General features: G+C 38.4%; 1 protein-coding gene across 2 annotated transcripts in view; it reads right to left on the reverse strand.

Annotated features, from left to right (window-relative positions):
• EEA1 (early endosome antigen 1) overlaps positions 1–25211 on the reverse strand; it is an 86402-nt gene that overhangs the window by 35230 nt on the left and 25961 nt on the right. Inside the window, exons 9-16 of one of the 2 annotated variants that reach the window (XM_070755819.1) lie at positions 23598–23753; positions 15068–15082; positions 12627–12743; positions 10184–10522; positions 5623–5772; positions 4790–4909; positions 3792–3995; positions 2483–2683 (exon numbers count right to left, since the gene is read on the reverse strand). In XM_070755819.1, the coding sequence (XP_070611920.1) occupies positions 2483–2683; positions 3792–3995; positions 4790–4909; positions 5623–5772; positions 10184–10522; positions 12627–12743; positions 15068–15082; positions 23598–23753 (1302 nt within the window). The remainder of the gene's footprint in view (positions 1–2482; positions 2684–3791; positions 3996–4789; positions 4910–5622; positions 5773–10183; positions 10523–12626; positions 12744–15067; positions 15083–23597; positions 23754–25211) is intronic. The other variant, XM_070755820.1, reaches the window with a different exon arrangement.

Consider the following 25211-nt stretch of genomic DNA (forward strand, 5'->3'; position numbering starts at 1 on the left):
TGTTGTAATACACTTATTAAATTGTAAAATATAAATTATACAATTGAACCAAACTCAATCAGAAAAATTAAGTATTATAGATGTGTCATATAAATGAATATGAATATAAATCAATTTATATAATTGAATTATTAAACTAAAATTCATTTATATTCTAAAATGTGTTATTAATTATGAATAATTTAACAAAAGACCGCAAAATACTTGACTTTACTGTTTGGTCATAGTACATTAAATTGCTTTAAAATTTCATCCAGATCTTTGATTCTAAGCACACTTCAAACAGAATTAAATTGATATTTACAAAGGCATATTTATAAGGCACCAAAATCTAAGCTAAAACACAAATAATAGTAGAAACTTGTAGGGGAATAAGAAGCTATGCAATCCAATAGTTAAATCAAGCTATGAAACGTCTTTGAATGGCACATCCTGCTCGCCCTGGCATGAAGACCTATCCATCCATCCATCCATCCATCCATCCATCCATCCATCCATCTATCTATCTATCTATCTATCTATCTATTTAGATTTGTATGCCGCCCCTCTCCGTAGACTCGGGGCGGCTAACAACAGCAAAAAGACAATATGAACAAATCTAATACTAAAAGTAATGTTTAAAAAAACACACACACACCAATTTAAGAAACCAATCGTACATACAGACATACCATGCATAAATTTTATAAGCCTAGGGGGAAGGGAATATCTCAATTCCCCCATGCCTGACGACAGAGGTGGGTTTTAAGGAGCTTAAGAAAGGCAAGGAGGGTGGGGGCAACTCTGATCTCTGGGGGGAGTTGGTTCCAGAGGGTCGAGGCCGCCACAGAGAAGGCTCTTCCCCTGGGTCCCACCAAACGACATTGTTTAGTCGACGGGACCCGGAGAAGGCCAACTCTGTGGGACCTAACTGGTCGCTGGGATTCGTGTGGCAGAAGACGGTCCTGGAGATATTCTGGTCTGATGCCATGAAGGGCTTTATACATCATAACCAACACTTTGAATTGTGACCGGAAACCGATCGGCAACCAATGCAGACTGCGGAGTGTTGGTTTTATGAGTACATGGACAATTCGACCTATCCTGTCCCACTGTCTGTCTTTTGCTTGCTGAGCAGTTTAATGGGGTGACTTGGCCACCAGAAACTACTGGACGTTTTTTATCTATCAAGGTCTTTGGCCACTGCTTTTCAGTGCCATTTGCCTTTTGGCAGCAGGAGTGTCAAAAAGTCTCCAATGTGCACAAAAAATATCTTTCCCATTTCTTTTCTATGCCTTGTCACTCACAACAAGGAGAGACAGAGGCAAAACAGGCCATTGGGGTACCAGTTCTCCCAAAAGCAAAAGGACCCACTTGACAGAAAAGAGAAAGGGAAGAAGTGGGTCTTTTCCTGCCAATTCTGCAATTTCTATGGATTAAAGAAATAGTACCAGAGGAGCCACTCTTCTCTGTGTCTCCCCCAATGGACAGCAGAAGGAAGGCAAGGAAGGATGGGAAGCATATGTTTTTGGTATCAGTTATCTCATTAATAAAATGGTCTGATTCCCCTCGAAAAATCCACTTTCATGCAGGGATGCTACTACACTGGCATTTCCCCTTGCCTCCAACAGCTTGTGGAACATTTGTCCAAAGCTTTTCAAATGTTTGTCTACTGGCCTTCCAGAAGTCCATGGGATTACACCACCATCTGATTTTTTTTTAACCTAATATCTATGTATACCTTTTTAAATCTATAAAGCAGTGATGATGAACCTTTTTTTCCTTGGTGCCGAAAGAGTGTGTGCATGCGCAATCGCACATCTGTGAGTGCCCAGACCCATAATTCAATGCCTGGGGAGGAAAAAAAACAGCTTCCGACCCACCCCCAGAGGCCCTCTGGAGGCCGGAAATGGCCTATTTCCCAACTTCTGGTGGGCCCAGTAGGCTTTTGTTTTGCCCTCCCCAGGCTTCCCTGGAGTCAGGGAGGGGAAAAATACCCTCCCCCATTTCCCCGTAGGCTCTCTGGAAGCCAAAAATGCCCTTCCAGAGCCTCTATATGAGCCAAAAATCAGCTGCCTGGACAAACATGCACGTTGGAGCTGAGCTCAGGCAATGGCTTGTGCCATAGGTTCACAATCACTGTTATAAAGTGCAGAGATTTATAAAAGGATAATCATAATAAAGGGGATGCTCCAGACCAAGATTTATCATTGCTTATTCCCTATCACAATGAGCTATTAGATAAAAATCAATGGAAGCAAAGGTTTCAATAATCTTCTCATAGCTGTGCCATAGAGACAAGAGAAAAACATGTAAGCCCAAGATTCACTCAGTTTCATTACAATAAAATAGTGACATAATATTGGAATGCAGCCAGTGTATACAATGCTAACAAATTTAAAACGTTCTGGCTTAATAGATAGGTGTTACTGGGTTTGTTAAAATTAAATTAGGATTCCTTTCCCTTATATTTTACATAAGTAAAAGTATAAAGTTAGATCACCTGCAAATCAAGTTGCATTACTTTTTCTTTACTTTCACTTAGCTGATTTTGTAGCTCACTGATAGTTGTTTCCAAGGAAAGTACATGGTCTTGAGATGCTCTTAAATGGGATTTCTGCTCCTGCACTTGTTCATGCAAATTTTCTAGGGCCTGTTTATGGCTTTCTGATTGATTCTTCAATTTTTCTGCCAGATGTGTTACCTATATACAAAATTTTAAAAAGAATAATGATAAAATATTGAAATAAAAACAGGTTGTGGACCAGTTCTCTTATTTTATGTCTCAAGATCTGGGTATCTTTGGCAATTTCTTCTTCAAGTGTTTTCTGCATGTCTGTTAAAATTCTGGAACAAAATATTTCCTCTGGGTCCATACCAAAGGAATATTATCTGGAGTGACCACAGAGTCTGGCTTTCTGTCACTGCCCGCATGCCCAAATAGCATTCCTGGGAGAATACAATGAGCCCTCCATCATTGTGTTTTTGCAAAGCAACCTAGACCTAGCTGTTCTAAAAGAGATTTTCATATTACCTCCGGCTACAGAGCTATAGAACAAAACTTGACTCTAAATTATTTCAGCTGAACCCAACAACTCTACTCACTAAGCAGAGCAGTTCTGAATCCTTCCTTCAGACAGATCAATCTAAATTTGCCCTGGCTGCTAGAATGAAAAATAATGAGAAAAGCAGCTTTGAATTTTTAGCTTCCTTCCAAAAATTATTATAGGAGAATTTTGTTCCTAACAAACTATCCTCTTTCAAGCCTGTCTTGTTTCCTTCATTGCCCCACATCTAATTTTAATATAATTAATTCCTAATGCAATACAAGTGATCCTTGATTTAGAACAGTTGATTTAATGACTGTTCAAAATTACAACCGCATTGAAAAATGTGACTTATGACCATTTTTCACAATTATGATCATAGCAGCATCCCCATAGTCACGTGATTGACATTCAGATGCTTGGCAACTGGTTCATATTTATGACTGTTGCAGGGTCATGTGATTATCTTTTGCAGCCTTCTGACAAGCAAAGTCAATGGGGAAGCCAGATTCACCTAACAACCGTGTTACTAATTTAACTAATTTTACACACTTAAGAATTATGGAAAGAAAAATCGTAAAATGGGTCAAATATCACTTAAGAAATTTCTCACTTAGCAACATAAATTCTGAGCTCAATTGTGGTTGTAAGTTAAGGACTACCTGCAATAGGGATAACAAGAAGTGACCCATCAAGTAACAAGATATGCCACTTTGTAAAAACTTGTCTAACAAATTTGGAATTTTTATTTTGAAAACTTCTTACCTGTTCCTGCAAAGCATGATTCTTCTCTTGTAACTGATTTAGAACTGCTGTTTCTCCTTCGCCAGCTTGAATTTTTGCATACAAGTCTTCCCTTTCTTTTTCTAGCAGAGAAATATTCTCCTTACTCTTTTGTAGCAGGGCTTCAAGGTTTTGGATTTTTTGATCCTTATCACCGATCTGACGTAGAACTTGCTCTAAATCATTCTTGGAAAAGGAGGAATGCAATCGCTAAATATATCTAGGAACATAATTTCTGCATACTATATTGAGAGAGAGCTCCTGGCCCTTTTTTAACAAAAACAACTTGAAGCCATTTTTCGTCTTCATGTAATTAAATAGAAAGTTTAACCATGAAAGTTAGAAAGTACAATCAAAATAAAATGTTTGTAATTAGGAACATGCAATGAGTTTGTTTAAAACAGAAATTAAAGTTTTTATTCATTTTTCAGAAAAAAACAGAAGAAGAAAGAAAAAAAGACATGATACATCTTAAAGCCTATACAAATGAATTAATGGTATATGCCACAAAATCTTACTATCAAATAATATTATGAAATATATAGATTAGAAGGTCGATTCCTACTTTGAACTGAGCTTCAGAAATGCAGTTGCCTATAACAATGCTTCAAAACAAAAATATGTCAAATTCTGAGCCACTTGATATGCCATGCCTAATAAAAGTTCCATTAAATAGCATAAAAGTCCATTGATAAATCATCAAAACTTAATTCTATCAAGCTCCTTATCTTGTAGTAGTAATTATAAACTGCATTGTAACAAAAATATTTCAACCCCCAGGCCGTGGCCCACTATTGGTTCTTCAGTTTTTTTGGAACTGGGTCGTGGGACTGCATGAATCCCTACTCGTCCAGCAGCAAGCCCATGTGCATGTTCTCCATTTGGGCTGCAAAGCTGAAAAGATTGGGGAACTCTGTTCTAGCACACTAGAAATATACAGTGTACGATGGGCTTTTTTCTCAGCAGACAAATTCTCTTACCTGGGCTTCTCGAAGTTTCGCTGTCGTACTTTGCTGAAGATTCTGCTGCTCTTGATGCTGCTGCTTCGTTTTGTCTAATTGATGTTGCAATTCAGTTGTATTTGCCGCTTTTTCCTTTAGCTTAGAAAAATAGTCACAGACTGTTGACTGAAAACTGACAAGCACAATTTAGTAGTTTAATAGTTTATAATTTACTCTAATACTGAAGTATTTTAAATCAGATGCTTTTTTTATTAAATTAGAAATCATGTTATGCTTCTCCTAAAAGTTTTTTTAAAATAAAAATCAGTCACTTCAACAACTTTTACAATAAGATCAAAATGTTATAATAAATAAATAAATTGATTGATTGATTGATTTATATGCCATCCCCTCCGAGTAGGTGATTGTGTCGTATATTACATTTGGCATTTTTCATTAAGAAAGATGCATAGAAAAACAGTAACACTAGATGATTGTTTCTTATATTACATTTGACATAGAAAAATAAAGTTCTGCTGTTTCTTACTATTCTGAGAATATTGTAATTTATAGATACCAATCATTAATTAAGCACCAAAATCAATAAACTTTATAATTCTTATAGATACTCAGTTAAAAGCCAGGTAAAGGCTGCACCTAATCCTGAAAAAATCTTGAGAAACAGACATCAAGCACTCCCAGCCTAATGATGAAGGGTTAATGCCCTGATCCATTATGTTTAATTAAGGAATTTTGGAAGATATATTTAATTAAAGCAAGCAAAGGGAAAAGACAGCATGCAAGACAAAGTTTTCTAGTTACAAAACACAAGTTCAACTCAACCAGAATTGCATTCTGCATATAATTCTTACCTCTTCTTCAGCACGTGAAAGTTTTAACTGAATGTCAGCCACCTGCTGTTCCTTTTCCATCAGTTTTTCACTAGATAGCTGTCTCTGCTCTTTTAGTCGGCCTTGTGCTTCCCCAAGTTGATGTTCTGTTTCCAGAAGTTTATTGTGTAACTGGAAATGAAAACAAGTTTCATTTTGATGAACATGCTATGTTTATTTGGTTTTTTAAAACTACTGTGCTTACATACAAAAGCTATTAACACATTCAGTCCTAGTAAGTTGTGGACAGGCACACACAACCTAGTCAAAAAGTCTGGCCCATGTGATGCTCAGTTCATGCTTCTCTTCCAATCACAAATAGACTGAGCTCAAATGAGAGCAGACTTATATTTTGTTTTCCCAAATCAATCCACTACAAGACAAAAGGCTCTTCTCTAATGATTGCAGATCTTTGAACTACTATAAGTCCATGTATTTGCTATACATTACATATGGTAAATAAATGCAGATCTTTATCTACTACAGTAGATAAATCTATTGGTCTAGTCTAGATAGCTGGACAGATATCACACTGCAAGCTTTCATGCCCAAGAATGAACTTAAACCTGGATGGTCCAGTACATTAACCACTATACATTGGCTCTACGCTATTTGTGAAAAATCAAATACAGCGATACCTCATCTAACGAACTTAATTGGTTCCAGGAGAAGGTTCGTAAGGTGAAAAGTTCGTAAAACAAAACAATGTTTCCCATAGGAATCAATGGAAAAGCGATTAATGCGTGCAAGCCCAAAATTCACCCCTTTTGCCTCATTGCTGCCGGCATTCAGATCCTTGTTGGGGGGGGGCGGGTAGAGGGGGGGAGACAGCACAGGCTGCCTGGAGGGAGCCTCGTGGGTGCATTGACACGTGAGGGAAGCTGCCTTGTGGCTTGTCAACCGGCGGCGCTCCCACCCTCCTTGAAAGTTTTCTGCAATGGGGGAGGTGTCAATTCTCCAGGTCCGAATGCCCCTCCTGCCCCCCCAAGCTTCGTACAAAGCCAAGCTTCCCAGCCAGCAGAAGCTGCTGTGATGGCGAGGGGGGTGTCAGGAGTTTCTCCCCACGGTGTCCTTGCCCTCCCGATCGGTGGGGAGAAGCTCGGGGAGAAGCTCCTGACGCCGCGCCCCCCTCACCTCCACAGCAGCCGGCTGGGAGGTGAAGAGCTGGGGTGGGGAGGGTGTCCTGATACGCCCCCCAGCGCTTTGCCTCCCGCCGGGCAAGAGCGCTTTTCTGCCGGCCACGGGTGAGGGGCGGGGAAGCCTCTAAAAGCAACTGCTACAGCGGAGACATTTGGGGTTTTGGCTGGGGGGGGAGGCAGGAGGTCCGGCCTGACACCCCCCACCCCAGTGCTTTGCCTCCCGCCGGGCAAGAGTGCTCTTCTGCCGGCCACGAGCGAGGGGCGGGGGAGCCTCCTGCAGCGGAGACATTTGGGTTTTTGGCTGGGGGGAGGCAGGAGATCCAGCGCTTCACCTCCCCTCCCAGCCAAAAAGGCAAAGCCAGGCAGCTCCCCAGCCGCCGAAGGAGGCTTAACCCCGCCCCTCTGTCCCACCCATTGCCCGTGGCCGGCAGAAGAGCGGGGGGAGGCAGGAGGCAGTTCTGCCGGATACGGGCGATGGGTGGGACAGAGGGGCGGCTGGGGAGCTGCCCGGCTTTGCTTTTTGGCTGGGAGGGGAGGTGAAGTGCCGGACCTCCTGCCCCCCCCAGCCAAAACCCCAAATGTCTCTGCTGTAGCAGCTGCTGTAAGAGGCTTCCCCGCCCCTCGCCTGTGGCCGGCAGAAGAGCGCTCTTGCCCGGCGGGAGATGAAGAGTGCTTTGCCCAGTGCTTTGCCTCCCGCGGGAGGCAAAGCCCTGGGGTGGGAGTTGTCAGGACACCCCCCACCCCAGCGCTTCGCTTCCCATCTGGCAAAAGTGCTCGGGAGGCCACGGGTGAGGGGCGGGGAGGATCGGGAGGCTAAGTCTCCTGCAGCGGGTGCTATGGTGGGGACCTTTGGGTTTGTGGCTGGGGGGGAAGGTGAAGCGCTGGGGTGGGGGGGTGTCAGACCGGACCTCCTGCCTCCCCCCAGCCAAAAACCCAAAGTGGCCTCCCAAACACGAACTTTTGCCGAACTTCCGCTGAGAAGCCCCGCTGCCCGGCTGTCACCTTTTAAAACAGCTGGGGGGCTTCTCGGCTGCCTCCCAAACGCCGAACCCAGAAGTTCGGGTTCGGTGTTCGGGTTCAGGAGGACGCTGAGAAGCCCCCCAGCTGTTTCAAAAGGTGACAGCCAGGCGGCGGGGCTTCTCGGTGGCCTCCCGAACCCGAACTTTTGCCAAACTTCTGGGTTTGGCGTTCAGGAGGCCTCCGAGAAGCCCCACCGCCCGGCTGTCGCTTTTTGAAACAGCCGGGGGCTTCTCAGCGTCCTCCTGAACCCGAACCCCAAACCCGAATTTCTGGGTTCGGCGTTCGGGAGGCCGGACCTCCTGCCCCCCCCAGCCAAAACCCCAAATGTCTCTGCTGTAGCAGCTGCTGTAAGAGGCTTCCCCGCCCCTCGCCTGTGGCCGGCAGAAGAGCGCTCTTGCCCGGCGGGAGATGAAGAGTGCTTTGCCTCCCGCGGGAGGCAAAGCACTGGGGTGGGAGTTGTCAGGACACCCCCCACCCCAGCGCTTCGCTTCCCATCTGGCAAAAGTGCTCGGGAGGCCACGGGTGAGGGGCGGGGAGGATCGGGAGGCTAAGTCTCCTGCAGCGGGTGCTATGGTGGGGACCTTTGGGTTTGTGGCTGGGGGGGAAGGTGAAGCGCTGGGGTGGGGGGGTGTCAGACCGGACCTCCTGCCTCCCCCCAGCCAAAAACCCAAAGTGGCCTCCCAAACACGAACTTTTGCCGAACTTCCGCTGAGAAGCCCCGCTGCCCGGCTGTCACCTTTTAAAACAGCTGGGGGGCTTCTCGGCTGCCTCCCAAACGCCGAACCCAGAAGTTCGGGTTCGGTGTTCGGGTTCAGGAGGACGCTGAGAAGCCCCCCAGCTGTTTCAAAAGGTGACAGCCAGGCGGCGGGGCTTCTCGGTGGCCTCCCGAACCCGAACTTTTGCCAAACTTCTGGGTTTGGCGTTCAGGAGGCCTCCGAGAAGCCCCACCGCCCGGCTGTCACCTTTTGAAACAGCCGGGGGGCTTCTCAGCGGCCTCCCGAACGCCGAACCCAGAAATTCGGGTTTGGGGTTCGGGTTCAGGAGGACGCTGAGAAGCCCCCGGCTGTTTCAAAAAGCGACAGCCGGGCAGCGGGGCTTCGCGGCGGCGGGTTCGTAAGAAGGAAAAAGTTCGTAAGAAGAGGCAAAAAAATTCTGAACTCCGGGTTCATATCTCGGGTTGTTCGTAAGACAAGGGGTTCGTATCATGAGGTACCACTGTATGTATATTTATTATAATACATTTATATGACTAGATTGTCTTAACTGACTTCAAACCACAGAATAATCTATAGGGCTTTTTTTCTGCAGACAAGTTAAACATGAGTATAAACTGCACTGGAAAGAGGGGAGCAATTAAACTCATTCTGCTATTGAATAATGAGATTACACAAATCATAAAAACTGTATGTAGAGGTTGATTAATTTACTTTGGAAACCATTAAACTGGAATGAATAAAGGGTTTTCATGTACAACTTTCACAGGGGATGGAAGAGAAGAGATGAAATTATCTGAAAGACTAGCAAGAAAAGATTATGGGTTTTGAAGATAGGGAAAAGCAGCCAGTTAGCTGAAAACTAACTGCTGGATTTATAGTTTTGGCTACTGAAAGAGATGCAATATCCAAAATGGATCATGTCTAACATACCAGAGGCAGGAGTGGGAAAGACCTGGGTTGATTCTGCTGTCCACAGATATTATCAGCTAATAGTGATTAATGTTTTTGCTTAAATCTAAGGGAAAATCATTAATAGCTATATACACTTAAATATAGCTTAAATCAGGCAAAACCTAACATAGCAGAAAGCTCCAGAGGCAGAGAAAAAGCTAATTGCTAATAATTAACTATTTTAGTCATAAAGTAATGTTCTGGTTTATTGCAGGTAATGTGTCTTTGAAATCAAATGTAGAGGCAGGAGGGAGAAACACTGTTTCTTAATCTGCTTAAGCTAAATGCTACTTTCAGGATTAGATGTATATGGTACTAAGATTCTAAAACTATTTTATTTAAGTTAAACAATGGTTTACAGAAGGTATTTGCATGATGCAGTTGGCTGTTTTCTTGTTAAAAGTTTTGTTTCTGTTTAATCTATGAAAAAAGGTATAGGGATTCTTGGTCAATAAGTGAAATCAGGCTTTATAATTTATTATTTTTTATAATTTATCTCCCCCTGGGCACGTTTAATTTATATATGGTATGCTTGTGTGTGTGTCTGTTAGTATATGGGTTTTTTTTAAATCTTTAAAATTTTAAATTGTTTGATTACTTATGATTTGTTTCTCATGTTGTGAGCCGCCCCGAGTCTTCGGAGAGGGGCGGCATACAAATCCAAGTAATAAATAAATAAATAAATTATTTGCTTAAGAATGATAAACTTAATTTCACCTGATTGAGTTCATTTTGAAGCACCAGGCTTCGCTGTTCTTGTTCTTCCTTTTGTTGTTGTAACTGCTTGAATTCTGCCTTAAGATGCTGGTTTTTGGCTTCAGCTTCTGACAATTCTTCCTTAAGTTTTTGGTTTGCTTCTCTCTTTTCACACAATTCTTTCTGCAATCTCTGTAATGAGTCCTCGGATGCAGACAGTCTTGCCTGAAGTTGTTGACAGTCCAGTTCCTTTTGATTAAGAGTTGCTTGCAGATTCCTTTTACTCAATGATTCTTCATTTTGTCTTTCTTCTAACTGAGTATGTTCCAATTCTTTCTTTTTTAATTTTTCCACTAGTTTCTAAAATTGAGTTGTAGATATAATTAAGATTCTATTTCATTAATTTTAAATAAAACAGGCAGATGGATAAAAATGCAAAATTAGTATTTTAATATAAAAACATGTTTGACTATGCGGAGAGGGGCGGCATACAAATCAAATCAAATTAATCAATAAATAAATAAATCAATAATAATAATAATAATAATAATAATAATAATTTATTAGATTTGTATGCCACCCCTCTCCGCAGAATACACACACACACACACGACTGAGGGACCCCAAATTAAGTTTTCTGTTATTTTTTCTTGTAATAAGACAATATTCTGAGTTTGGATTTTTATTATTCCACAATACTATCAAGAAGCAATTTCATGTTTCCTGTTGTTTTCAAGCTCAGTTGCAGCTACAGTGTTCCCTCGATTTTCACGGGTTCGAACTTTGCGAATAGCCTATACCACGGTTTTTCACAAAATATTAATTAAAAAATACTTCGTGGGTTCTTTTCTATACCACGGTTTTTCCCGCCTGATGATGTCATACGTCATCGCCAAACTAATAATTTTTGCAAATCAATAACAAAAAAAATAATTATTGTTAATAAATAATTATGTTTATAAATATCAGGATCACTAAGTGTCTTATTCAATGGTGAGTACCAGTAATAATGGTGAGTAAATTATTGTTAAGGGAATGGGAAATGGTAATTTAGGGGTTTAAAGTGTTAAGGGATGGCTTGTGATACTGTCCATAGCCAAAAATGGTGTATTTACTTCCGCATCCCTACTTCGTGGAAATTCGACTTTCGCGGGTGGTCTCGGAACGCATCCCCCGCGAAAATAGAGGGAACACTGTATAACCATATGTGCTTCAGAACCAAAGATAATGTTTTGCAAGTGTGTATAACTATAACTACGGTATGATAAATACTGTATCACAGAAAGTATGATACCTGCTGCAGTAGGATCAAAACTATTGTATGATCTAATATACTGACTTGTTTTTCAAAATACATGAGTAGTGTTGGGCGAACCGAACTCGCACAATTCGTGTCCGTACCGAATTTTGCCATGTTCAGTATGCCGGACCTGAACCCGAATTTTTTTAAAAATCCGTGCCGAAGTTTGGGGTTCAGGTTCGAGGTTCCCTCAAACAACATGAAACGCCGCCTGGCATTCCCCACCTCCTTTTGCTTGCCGCGCTGCAAGCTAAAGGACCTGGGAAACCCCACGATGGAATTCCGGGGGCGGAGTTTTGACGTCACGTATACTTCTTCCTGACCTCCATTTACTTGCTTAAAAGAGAGGCCAAAAACATAGCTAATTCCATAGCATAATTGTTAGCTCTCTCGACTTTGAATCTAGCGATCGGGGTTCAAATCCTGGTGGAACCACCTTTTTTTAAAAAAAAAATATTTTTATTTATTTATTTATTATTGTTATTAGTATTATCATCATCATCATCATCATTTATTAATTATTTCCATGGGAACATCGGGAAGGTTCCCTTTTGCCCCCCAAGAGCTGGAGGGTCTTTATAATGCTTTCATTTTTTCCCCACTAAGAAAGGATTAAAAGGACCCCAACCCCTTTTATTATACAAAGAAGCATGATGATGATGATGATAATAATAATAGTAATAGTAGTAATAATAATAATAATAATAACAATAAATAAAAAATAAAAAATATTTTTTTAAAAAAAAGGTGGTTCCACCGGGATTTGAACCCCGATCGCTAGATTCAAAGTCGAGAGTGCTAACAATTACACTGTGTCTCTAGCCTCTCTTCCAAGCAAATAAAAGGAGGTCCTTTCAGCAAAAGGAGCTGGGAAATCCCACAATTTTGACGTCATGTTGGGTTCGGGTTCAGGTTTGGTGACGTCACCCGAATTTTTTTGTAAAGTCCGCCCGAATCCGCCGAACCCGAATTTCATTGGGTTCGCCTATCACTATACATGAGCATTTTGGCTTAATTTTGTCATGTTACAAGAGGAACAAGTCAATGTCCTCAATAAGTAATATCAAAGGCTTCATGATTTGTATAACTGATAAGACTTTATCTTTAGAGTTGAACAAGATCTTCAAAGCATAGCTTTCAAAACACAAATAACAATATTTTTACCCGATTTTTCTGTGCAAATTCATTAACTGAAGTCTGAAGTATCTGGATCTCTTGTACATATGTAGCAACTTCTTGTGGTCCTTTAGCAAGCTCAGCATTTAACTTATTAATGGTAGCCTATTGAGGAGGTTGGAAAAATTTTTTATTTTTAATTCAACAGGAATATATTCCCATAAAATAATTACACAAATCCATTCGAAAAGATTGTGTCATCAAAAAAATTAATGTTCTTTAAATATATACTGTACAAAGTGTACATGGAAACATTATTTTATATAAATTCTTCAAACATTACTAGTAAAAAAGAGAAAGCAATGTCACAATTGTATCACAAAAGCATGATTCCTGCTTGGTTTCTGGTATCAACAAGAAAAGCTACATAAATAAAGCAATTTTAACATTATGGCTAAGGATCAGTTACTTATATTCTTGCCAAATCCAGATCTGAAGTGAAGGGTTTCCTTTTCTCTATTTCAATTTAGATTGGCAAGAAAAATATAGTGGATGCCATTAGACAGTATGTATCAGTAATTTTCCTGATCCTACTAAGACATAATTCTGAAACACATGTATAAAACATTTCACAACTCCTGTTAATAGTAAAAGCAAACCTCCTGTTTTCTTAGAGTAGGAGTCTCCAACCTTGGCAACTTTAAGCCTGGAATACGTCTGGGAGTTAAAGTCCTCTAGGCTTAAAGTTACCAAGGTTGGAGACTCCTGTCTTAGAAGGCTTCAATGGTCTCTTCCACCTCATTAATTGTGTTCTGTTATTTTTTCTATGATCATGTGTATCCACCCCAACTGGAATGGCGTAGGATCTCCTGCCATGGGTCCAGTGTCCCTTTCAACCTTATTATTCTACATTATATGTTTTAGAAAGAGAAAAGTCATATTTTAAATTTGAAAGCTATAATTCTAGTTTTGTTCCACAAAAAGAAAAGAAGATGTTAATAATGAATACATAAATAGAAATGTTTTTCTATATAAACAAAGTGTTTATATAAACACAAAAACAGAGATGTCTATACATGTTTATACGTGCCAACATCTGGTGAAAAACAATTACAATTACATTGTATTTCTTAATGGTAATTTCTTGTATAAACAATTCTTATTATTTTATACATCGTATTACTTTAGATACTCATTGTCACAGAATAAATTCACTAGGACATAAGCACTAGAACTTGTATCCTACTGTTCCTTTCCATCTACAGTATTCTTATCTTTAAATATTACTTTTTAATGAGTTCTGAAAATAAGGCTCAAAAAAACAAGTAAGGGCTTTTAAAGTTGCATTTTGTACAGAAAGTAATGTATGTGGGTCAATATAGCACTCATTAAAACTTCACTTTTGTAAGATATGTGAATGAAAACAGAAAAAATAACTCCTGTATTTCCTTTAGAAATCTAATGGTAACTAGGCAACAACTTATAGTTGTTCTGAGTGCTTAAATAAAATAAATATATTAGAGTAAAGCTAGTATGTAGGAACATAATGAACATAGCTTTATTTTAAAAGTGAGTAGTATACTTGGGGTTTTGTTGCAGGACAGATTTCAGGGTGAATGATGTGTAGTAGTAGGAGATAAAAACCTTTTATCAGTATGTAGATTCACTTGAATTACATAAACTTTCATGAACTGCTGTACAATAATGAAAAAGTACCAGTAAGAAAAAACAAAGGTTTTTGAGTTTCCCCTAAATCCGCAGAGTTCTCATTGTAAGATGCAAAGTGAATTCCTTCACTCTATAAAAATTCATTCCTGGCCATGACACAACTTCAAACATTAAAGATTCAATAAAATATAAGAGACTATACCTTTGTGGCTTATTGACTTATATGCAATGAGGTTATCAAAGACTCTCTTTTTATATTAAGGAAGAATGAACCTAAAAGGATCTGTAATGGCCAGACCCCTTACAACTGCTCTCATGGATTATGTTTCCTAAACTACTGCCTTTTAGGCATTTTCATCTGCAAATTCTGTAAAGCTGGTTGGGAAATACAATCTCTTGCCATAAAAACGCTATATTGGAGAAAACTAATATGCACTTTTGGATCAGTCTTCTTTTTCTGATTTTCTGGAACTGTATTTATCCAGCATTTTTGCAGAATTTATTTACTATTCTTTTCAGCCCTTAAAAGAGTCCTCATGTGATTCATGAAATGACCTGATAAATAATAAAATAATTAAATCCCAAAAGAATAGATCAAAATGTTTTGTTGCAAATCCATTAAGAACAGACAAAATATAGATACTGATATCAATCACATAAAATCATTGGAGATCTGGCTAGTTTAATTATGAGAATAGTTTGTTAAATAAGTGCAAAGAAAGGACTGGTGGCTTGTAAATAAATGCACAAATTAGTTCCTATCTGGTTCGTTATTTGTGTGTAGTTACCTTTGAAAAGGGGTGTAAAGGTTAGAGTATTACCTCATATTTAAAGACCTCCACAGAAAGCAGCCAAAACAAAAATGATGGGTGAATGAAAAAGAAAACAATGATAAATGTTATTTCAACATTAAACAGAATGTTCATGGATCACTTAAATCAGTAGCGTGATATTGATAAAACATGCACATTTAATTGGGATGGATGTCAGTGATTTTAAAGCCAATTTTGACAAAATCACAACTCTCAGCAGATTTGACATAAAAGCTGTATGATCAAAAGACAAAAATGTACAAGTGTTTCTTTGCATTTTCAATCAGAAAACATTTGTCTTTGTGAATGACTAAACTTGGAATCAGAGGTAGAAAAATTTTCCCATCCCCTGCCTACCACAGGAATACAAATTATAGCATCTCCTAGATAAGGCTGCATAACTTCTACTTGAACAAATCCAGCAAAGAGGAACCCCAACTTTGGTTTTCAATTGAATAATTCCATGAATTGTACATCTTTCATGGCCAAACTGTATGAATGGTGTGTATGCATGTGATTATGACTGTTATTATACAAATGGGCTTTTATTACAGTGTTTTAGTTTTAGATATTATATTCGACTTCTTATTGCTCTGTATCTTTTTGTATTTGTATTATATTATTTTGTAAGCTGCCCTGAGTCCTTCAGGATTGGGCGGCATAGAAGTTGAATAAATAATAATAATAATAATAATAATAATAATAATAATAATAATAATTGCTCTAATTGTTAATGTGTGGGGGTTTTTCCTGACATTTAATCAGAGTTTTTCCTGTTTGCTGACTTAAATCCAGTATTTCATGGCCTATACTCTGCACTGATGATAAAATTATCTGCGTGAAGAACAGTTGCATTCCTCATTTTCAGACTTTTCAAAGCTAAATATGCCCATCTTGTCCATCTATCTTCATAGGAATTAGTGTCTCATCCACTCATCCACCTAATTGACAGAAACACTTCTTTCAAGTAAATCACTTGATCTTCTCTTTTGTATGGGCTGCAGTCAGAACACTTGCTAATAAAGAACCACTAACCCAAATAAAAAGATTAATATTGGACCGACTGGGTCTACATATTGCATTTAAGCAGAATGTAGATTGATTCTAGCTTAGTATGCTTTGTAATCCCAGTGATATTCTTTTAAACTTTACAGTAAATGAACATAACCATTTTGGCTTATTTGGCAAAAACAGTTAATGAAAACCTATATTTTATACAATCAAAAAGGCAAAAAAGACAAGCCAATTAGACATGATCTAATGATGTACAGCAAAATATATATATTAAAAATATTGACCATGTATACAGCACATTCAAACCTAAAAAGTTGTCTTATCTAGGATTTTATGTACCCTAACAACCCAATCAAGAATATCAAGCAGGATTATAATGTAATCATGTTATACTTCACATCAGGATACAATAATGCAATGTAATATAATACGAAATCATTGGAATAATTACTGCTGAACTCAATGTAGATAATCCTCAACTTATCACAACTGGGACCAGAACGTCTATTGCTATGCAAGGCAGTTGTGCACGATTTTATAACCTTTTTTTGCTATGGTCATTAAGAAAATTATTAAATGAATCACAGTCATTAAGCAATTTGGCTTCCCCATTGAGTTTACTTGTCAGAAAGAAAGAAAAACTGGACAGCTTCCTCACACATCTCAACAGCCTACACCCCAAAATACAATTCACCATGGAAATAGAAACCAACAACCAACTTCCCTTTCTGGATGTCCTAATCTACAAAAAACCCAATGGCTCCCTAGGACACACCGTCTACCAGAAGAAGACACACACCAACCGCTACGTGAACGCAAAATACCATCACCACCCTGCACAGATCATTTCCATAGCCAAGACCCTCATCTCCAGAACCAAACGCCTAGCCGACAAAGACCACCTGAAAACTGAATTACACAGTCTCACAAATGTATTAATTTCCAATGAATTCCAAAGAGAAGCAATCACCAACCTAATCCAAAAAGAGACACCCCCCAAGAACCAAGACACAGAACAGGACAATGGCATCACCTTCATCCCTTACATCAAAGGCACCACAGATAAAATCAGCCAAATTCTCTGCAAACACAACATCAAGACAGCCTTTGGTGCAGATAAAAAAAATAGCCAACATCCTAAGAAACCCCAAAGACAATATCCAGCTAGAAAACCAGGGAGTTTATCAAATACCATGTAAAATCTGCCCAGCCACATATATTGGACAAACTAACAGGAGAGTAAATGCACGTGTGGCAGAACATAACAATGCATTAAGAAAAAAAGAAAAAACTTCCTCCCTTTTCCAACACTTCAAAACTACAAGACATGAAATTGTTTTTGACAGAACTAAATTAATTTCCAAAACAGAACACTACAGCAAAAGAATAATCATGGAAGCCATCGAGATAGAAAAACATCCCCAAAATATGAACAAGCATGATAATACCTCCCGCCTACCAGACATCTGGAAACCAGCCCTCATTAACAAAGGTATCCCAGCAATTCAAACTGAAACCAGACTCAGAACACACATTGCAAAACAACTAAGTAGCCTGCAAGCTCCAACTACTCAGGATATCACCCCCAATCCACAAACATCAATTAAACAGCATACCTCAGCTACATCAACGTCCCCAGGTGTCACCCCACTGACTCACCAGAAAGTTTCAACACAGCATGCAGCTTCTGAGCCATCAAACCACACCCACCCACCAGTATTTGTAGAGGGGAGGCAGCTCAGGTCTCACTGTGTTCACCCTAGAACAAGGACAGAAGCACCAGCCTGAAGATGACGAGTGGGATCTCGTCGAAACGTCACCAGAAATCTCTGAATCCAGGAGCTGTGACATTCCTTCAATATACCAGGGTGATCCGACATAAAAAACATATATATATATATATATATATATATATATATATATATATATATATATATATATTTGTTTGTTTTCGTAGATTTTCACGGGTATATGTATGTAGATTGTTCTGAGTTCGGGTTTTGCCCTGTGTAATATTTTGCATGTCTATGCGACGTTTCGGTGAAATCACATTCACCATCATCAGGCTGAAGTTTCAAGCTTCGTGCTGTTGTAAAAATGTTTGCAACTGTCATTTCTTCCTAGTATATAGTGTGGGGGTGGAGATTTGGTTTGAATGTAGCAAATAGATTGGGTGACTATGTTTTAGTGATTTGATTGGTTGGTGGAATCACACTTACTTGAAAGATTGATATGGTGATTATTCTGATATGTTTTTTTGTTTAAGGCTGGTTTCCAAATCTTTGGTAGGCGGGACGTATCATCTCTTTTATTCATGCATAGGGGGCGTTTCTCAATCTCTATAGATTCTCTAGTAATTCTTCTGTATAAATTTTCTGTTTTGGAAAGTAATTTAGTTTTTTCAAAGTCAATTTCGTGCCCTGTTTTTTTAACATGCTGGACAAGGGAGGAAGTCTTTTCTTCTTTTTTAACTGCATTCACATGTTCTGCAATGCGTTGGCTCACTCTTCTATTGGTTTTTCCAATGTATGTGGCTGCACATGTTTTGCAAGGGATTTTTGCAAGGGGCTCCCTCTATCTGTTTATATTTTTGTTCATTATAGATGAAATATGTATTAGTCAGACAGTGGTTGGTTAGATCTAGGATATATCCAAATATGAATAAAAGAGATGATACGTCCCTCCTACCAGAGATTTGGAAACCAGACTTAAACAAAAAAACATATCAGAATAATCACCATATCAATCTTTCAAGTAAATGTGATTCCACCAACCAATCAAATTACTAAAACATAGTCACCCAATCTATTTGCTACATTCAAACCAAATCTCCACCCCCACACTATATACTAGGAAGAAATGACAGTTGCAAACATTCCATTTTTACAACAGCACGAAGCTTGAAACTTCAGCCTGATGATGGTGAATGTGATTTCACCGAAACATCGCATAGACATGCAAAATATTACACAGGGCAAAACCCGAACTCAGAACAATCTACATATATATTCTCTGCCTTACAAGGCAAAGGTTGCAGGTTCAAGTCCCAGTGGGTATGGCTAGCTGATGAGGCCAAAATAAGGCCAAAATAGATCTATCCTAGTCTCCCTTAATTTTCAAATTCAGCAAAAAAACATGTGACATATATATATATACACACACACACACACACACACACACACATATATTTGTTTTCGTAGATTTTCACGGGTATATGTATGTAGATTGTTCTGAGTTCGGGTTTTGCCCCGTTTAATATTTTGAGTGTCTATGCGACGTTTCGGTGAAATCACATTCACCATCATCAGGCTGAAGTTTTAAGCTTCGTGCTGTTGTAAATATGGAATGTTTGCAACTGCCATTTCTTCCTTATATATAGTGTTAGGGGTGGAGATTTGGTTTGAATGTAGCAAATAGATTGGGTGACTATGTTTTAGTGATTTGATTGGTTGGTGGAATCACAATTACTTGAAGGATTGACATGGTGATTATTATGAACTGTTGTTTTTTTAAGGCTGGTTTCCAAATCTCTGGTAGGCGGGACGTATCATCTCTTTTGTTTATGCAGAGGGGGTGTTTCTCAATCTCTATTGCTTCCATAGTAATTCTTCTATATAAATTTTCTGTTTTGGAAAGTAATTTAGTTTTTTCAAAGTCAATTTCGTGCCCTGTTTTTTTAATGTGCTGGACAAGGGAGGAAGTCTTTTCTTCTTTTTTAACTGCATTCTTATGTTCTGCAATGCGTGCGCTCACTCTTCGATTGGTTTGTCCAATGTATGTGGCTGTACATGTTTTGCAAGGGATTTCATAGATTCCTTGGTGTTCTAGTCGGATTTTATCTTTTGGGTTCCTTAGGATGTTTGCTATTTTTTGGTTAGTGACAAATGAAGTTTTGATCTTATGTTTGTGCAGAATTTGACTAATTTTGTCTGTGGTGCCCTTGATGTAAGGGAGGAGGGTGGTACCATTATCCTGTTCTTGATCTTGATTTTTGGGGGGTGTCTCTTTTTTGATTAGGTTTGTGATTGTTTTCCTTTCGAATCCATTAGAAATTAATACATCCTTGAGTTTGTTCAATTCAGTTTTTAAGTGCTCATGGTCAGCTAGGCGTTTGGTTCTGGTGATGAGAGTTTTGGCTACTGAGGTGATCTGTGCGGGGTGGTGGTGGGAGTGTGCATTTAAGTAACGGTTGGTATGGGTTTTCTTTTGATAGATGGTGTGTCCTAGGGTGCCATTGGGTTTTTTATAGATTAGTACATCCAGAAAGGGAAGTTGATCATTGGCTTCTGTTTCCATAGTAAATTTTATTTTGGGGTGTAGGCTATTGAGATGTGTGAGGAAATTGTCTAGTTTTTCTCTTCCATGTGGCCAAATTACAAAGGTATCATCAACATATCTCAGCCAAAGTTTAGGTTTGTGTTTAGACTGCTCTAATGCATTATTTTCAAAATATTCCATATAGAGTTTGGCGATGACAGGTGAGAGGAGTGATCCCATGGGGGCTCCCTCTATCTGTTTATATCTTTGTTCATTATAGATGAAGTATGTATTAGTCAGACAGTGGTTGGTTAGATCTAAGATATATTTGGGGGGCTTGTGTTTGTTTTGGATAGCTGTTAAGGCTTCTTTAATAGGTATTTGGGTGAAAAGGGATACGGCATCAAAACTCACAAGTAGGTCACCAGGTTGTAGGTTTTGTTTTTTAATTATTTGTATAAAGTGGAATGAATTTTGTACATATGAGGTGATAGTTTCTGTATAGGGTTGAAGATATTTGGCTAAAAATTTGGCAAGATTTTGTAGAGGGGAGCCTATGGAGCTGACTATTGGCCTGAGAGGTATTCCTTCTTTGTGTATTTTTGGAAGGCCATAGAGTTTTGGACATATGGAAGATTTTTCTCTGGGGATGATTCTTTTTTGGATTTCTTCACTGATGGGAGAGGCTTTTATTTTGGATTTGGTGGTTTTTTCCAGGTAGGTGGTAGGATCTGTGTTTAGAAGTTTGTAGGCAGGGTTTTGTAGTAGGGTGGAATTTTTTTCTTTGTAGTCTGATGTGTTCATCACTACTGTGGAGTTTCCTTTATCGGCTGGGAGGATGATTATATCGTTGTCTTTCTTCAAATTGATAAGTGCATCTCGTTCCTCCTTTTGTATGTTGCTTCTAGGAGGTTTGCTAGACCAGAGAATATTAGTGACTTCAAGTCTGATTTTGTTGGCTTCATCTGGGTTGATTTTATTTAGGGTAGTTTCAATTCCACATATGATGTTTTCAGTTGGAATGCGTTTGGGGGCTATTGCAAAATTGAATCCTTTTGAAAGAACATTGGTTTCTGTAGTGGTGAGTATCCTGTCTGATATGTTATGTACTGTTTTTGTCATAAGTTGTTGTGGAGGGCTGGGTTTCTGCTGTATTTCTAGTTTGTGGAGTTTTTTGTTATGTGTGTCTGTCTTGTATTGGGTTTCTGTTTCAGCTCTCCAGATTGATATTTGTTTGAATTTATCCCAGAGTATAGGGTGCATTTCGTTGCTGAGTTTAAGGTAAAGAGAGAGTAGACTTTTGTTGATTTCATCAAGTATGAATCTTTTTTTGCGGAGTTCATTTCTAATTAGGGCTAATTCAGTTCTTTTTAGGATCCTGTCAATGGCTGGGGTTTTTGGGTGGAATTTTAGTTGGAAGTATTTGGGAATTATTCTTTTGTCCCTGCAGTTGCGTAGGAATGTGAGATCACATAAGATGGAGGCTTTTCTGACTTCAAGTTTTTCATAGGTCCTAGTCAGTAGGAAAGTATCCTCCCCGTAGAGGTAAGATATTTGTTTTTGTAGATTTTCACGGGTATATGTATGTAGATTGTTCTGAGTTCGGGTTTTGCCCCGTGTAATATTTTGAGTGTCTATGCGACGTTTCGGTGAAATCACATTCACCATCATCAGGCTGAAGTATATAAAAAATCCAATGGCACCCTAGGACACACCATCTACCAAAAGAAAACCCATACCAACCGTTATTTAAATGCACACTCCCACCACCACCCCGCACAGATCACCTCAGTAGCCAAAACTCTCAACACCAGAACCAAACGCCTAGCTGACCATGAGCACTTAAAAACTAAATTGAACAAACTCAAAGATGTATTAATTTCTAATGGATTCGAAAGGAAAACAATCACAAACCTAATCAAAAAAGAGACACCCCCCAAAAATCAAGATCAAGAACAGGATAATGGTACCACCCTCCTCCCTTACATCAAGGGCACCACAGACAACATTAGTAAAATTCTGCACAAACATAAGATCAAAACTTCATTTGTCACTAACCAAAAAATAGCAAACATCCTAAGGAACCCAAAAGATAAAATCCGACTAGAACACCAAGGAATCTATGAAATCCCTTGCAAAACATGTACAGCCACATACATTGGACAAACCAATCGAAGAATGAGCGCACACATTGCAGAACATAAGAATGCAGTTAAAAAAGAAGAAAAGACTTCCTCCCTTGTCCAGCACATTAAAAAAACAGGGCACGAAATTGACTTTGAAAAAACTAAATTACTTTCCAAAACAGAAAATTTATATAGAAGAATTACTATGGAAGCAATAGAGATTGAGAAACACCCCCTCTGCATAAACAAAAGAGATGATACGTCCCGCCTACCAGAGATTTGGAAACCAGCCTTAAAAAAACAACAGTTCATAATAATCACCATGTCAATCCTTCAAGTAATTGTGATTCCACCAACCAATCAAATCACTAAAACATAGTCACCCAATCTATTTGCTACATTCAAACCAAATCTCCACCCCTAACACTATATATAAGGAAGAAATGGCAGTTGCAAACATTCCATATTTACAACAGCACGAAGCTTAAAACTTCAGCCTGATGATGGTGAATGTGATTTCACCGAAACGTCGCATAGACACTCAAAATATTAAACGGGGCAAAACCCGAACTCAGAACAATCTACATACATACATATACATATATATATATAATATTAAATTATAATAATTTTAAAAATTATTTTAAAAATATGATAGCAGAGCTATAAAATATCACCTTACAATTATTTTGTCATTACATTCTTGTCTGACCTAACACAAAAATGAATTCATAGGCTTTAGTATGCAAAACTATTTCATGTTAATTTTGACATGGCTTCAGAACTTCAAAACAAAACATAAATTGTGTAAGATAGCTGAGTTCTAAGACAGATTTTTATAAACATGACATGCCCATCTTCTAACTGGTAGAGGCTTGATTAACAAATAAAGAAGTTAACAAGAATTGAACTGAACTGAAACAAAACTGTCTTAAGAACTTCCAAGATAAAATGAATTTATAATTACGTAACTAGAGAATTTCCAAAAGGGAAAGAGTGTTGAACATCAGCAAAGAGTTGTATTGTACCACCAATAAATGACATCTTTTTTAATTATTTTTATCATTAGCTTTCTATTAATACAATCACATTAAATTATAAAATTATGGTTCATGTTAAAATGTTTTGATTAGATTCATTACCTCTGCATTTGTATATTCTGCTCTCAAATGATTGCATTCATCTTTTAGTTTCTCAGATTCTTTCTCACATTCCAAAGTCATCTTATCCATCAACGTTTGAACTTGGACCAATTCCTTCTTTAGAACTGCAACATCTTCTACCCCGGGTCTTTGTAGCTTTACAAAACAATATAAAAATCAGTATTACAAAGTTTGGAATGAAATTATATTTTCAACATGGTTTATAAAATTACAGTGCAAAACCTGTGTGTGTGTGTGTGTGTGTGTGTGTGTGTGTGTGTGTGTGTGTGTAAATATATTTTACATATTCCATACTCCAGTCTTAAAGTTATTTAATTTCATAAAGTTATTACAGTATACTCAAATATAACCTAAATATTTCTGTGTTGTAGTTCCAATATTTTTTAGCTTTCTGCAGTTTTTTTTTAAATTATTTTAAAAAATTTGTTAAAACACTGTGTAACTAAACCAGCTTTAACTACTTAGAGACATTCAACATCAGTATTTTCACCTGTTTAATTAATCATTAATGATTAATTAATCATACGATTAGCAGCCATTGAGGGCACAATAATTTTTGAAAACCATAAGAGTATGCATAAAGCACATGTTGAGAAATTCTTGAAGTAGTTACATCTTCTCCTAGAATTCCGTAGCTACTATACAAACTACTAAAAAGAGACATTAGATTTAAAAGTGTTCCCAATACAATGTGCCCATGAGAACTCCAAAGCGCAATATGGAATCCAAGGGCTCCTTGTCCAGCTTTGACTGCTGCACTAATGACAGCCTTACATAGAGCACAGGTCATAAATAATCCAGGTCACTACCTAGATTATTGCAACAGAAAATGGAGAACTGTAAAGTAACTTTACACGGACTTTCCTTTAATGACTAGTCAAAAATTCCTATTGATGCAAAACAACAGTAGTCCACTTTATATGCTTTAAACCTAGATTGGTTACTAACAGGTTTCCAGGGTCAGTTTAAAGTGCTGGTTTGATGTAGAAAGGTGGGTTAAGATATCTTGCAATTAGAATTAACCTGTCCAAAGTTACAATCAAAGAAAAGTTAATAACTTACTCTTGTGAAGTTAGGAGCATTGAAGATAGGAGAAGATATTTGTTCTATTACTCTACAGCAGGAGTGTCAAATTCACATTGTCACAATGGCATCACATGACGTATCGGGACTTTTATCCCTTTTACTAAACTGAGCATGTATGTGGTCAGTGCATGATGCATCTGTCCCATGGACCAGGAGTTTGACAGCCCAGCTCTACAGAACTTACTGTGTGTTATGGAACATATATGTCTCCTGTATGTTTGACTTTCTCCAGTGGAAGCAACTGAAAGTAGATCTCTTCTGTTGGCCTTCATTTTTCAACATAGTTAAGATTATGCTAACTTACATCTCCTCCCACTTATGATGGTATGAGTGCTGTACCTCATGATTCTTGACAAACATATCTTTTCTTTTATGTACACTGAGAGCATATGCATCAATGACAAATTCCTTATGTGTCCAATCACATTTAGCCAATAAAGAATTCTATTCTATTCTATTTGATTCTATTTTATGTATTTACTGTAATATGTATTTGTAATCCTGCCA

Source organism: Erythrolamprus reginae, chromosome 6 (genome assembly GCF_031021105.1).
Source record: "Erythrolamprus reginae isolate rEryReg1 chromosome 6, rEryReg1.hap1, whole genome shotgun sequence".
Lineage (NCBI taxonomy): Eukaryota > Metazoa > Chordata > Lepidosauria > Squamata > Dipsadidae > Erythrolamprus > Erythrolamprus reginae.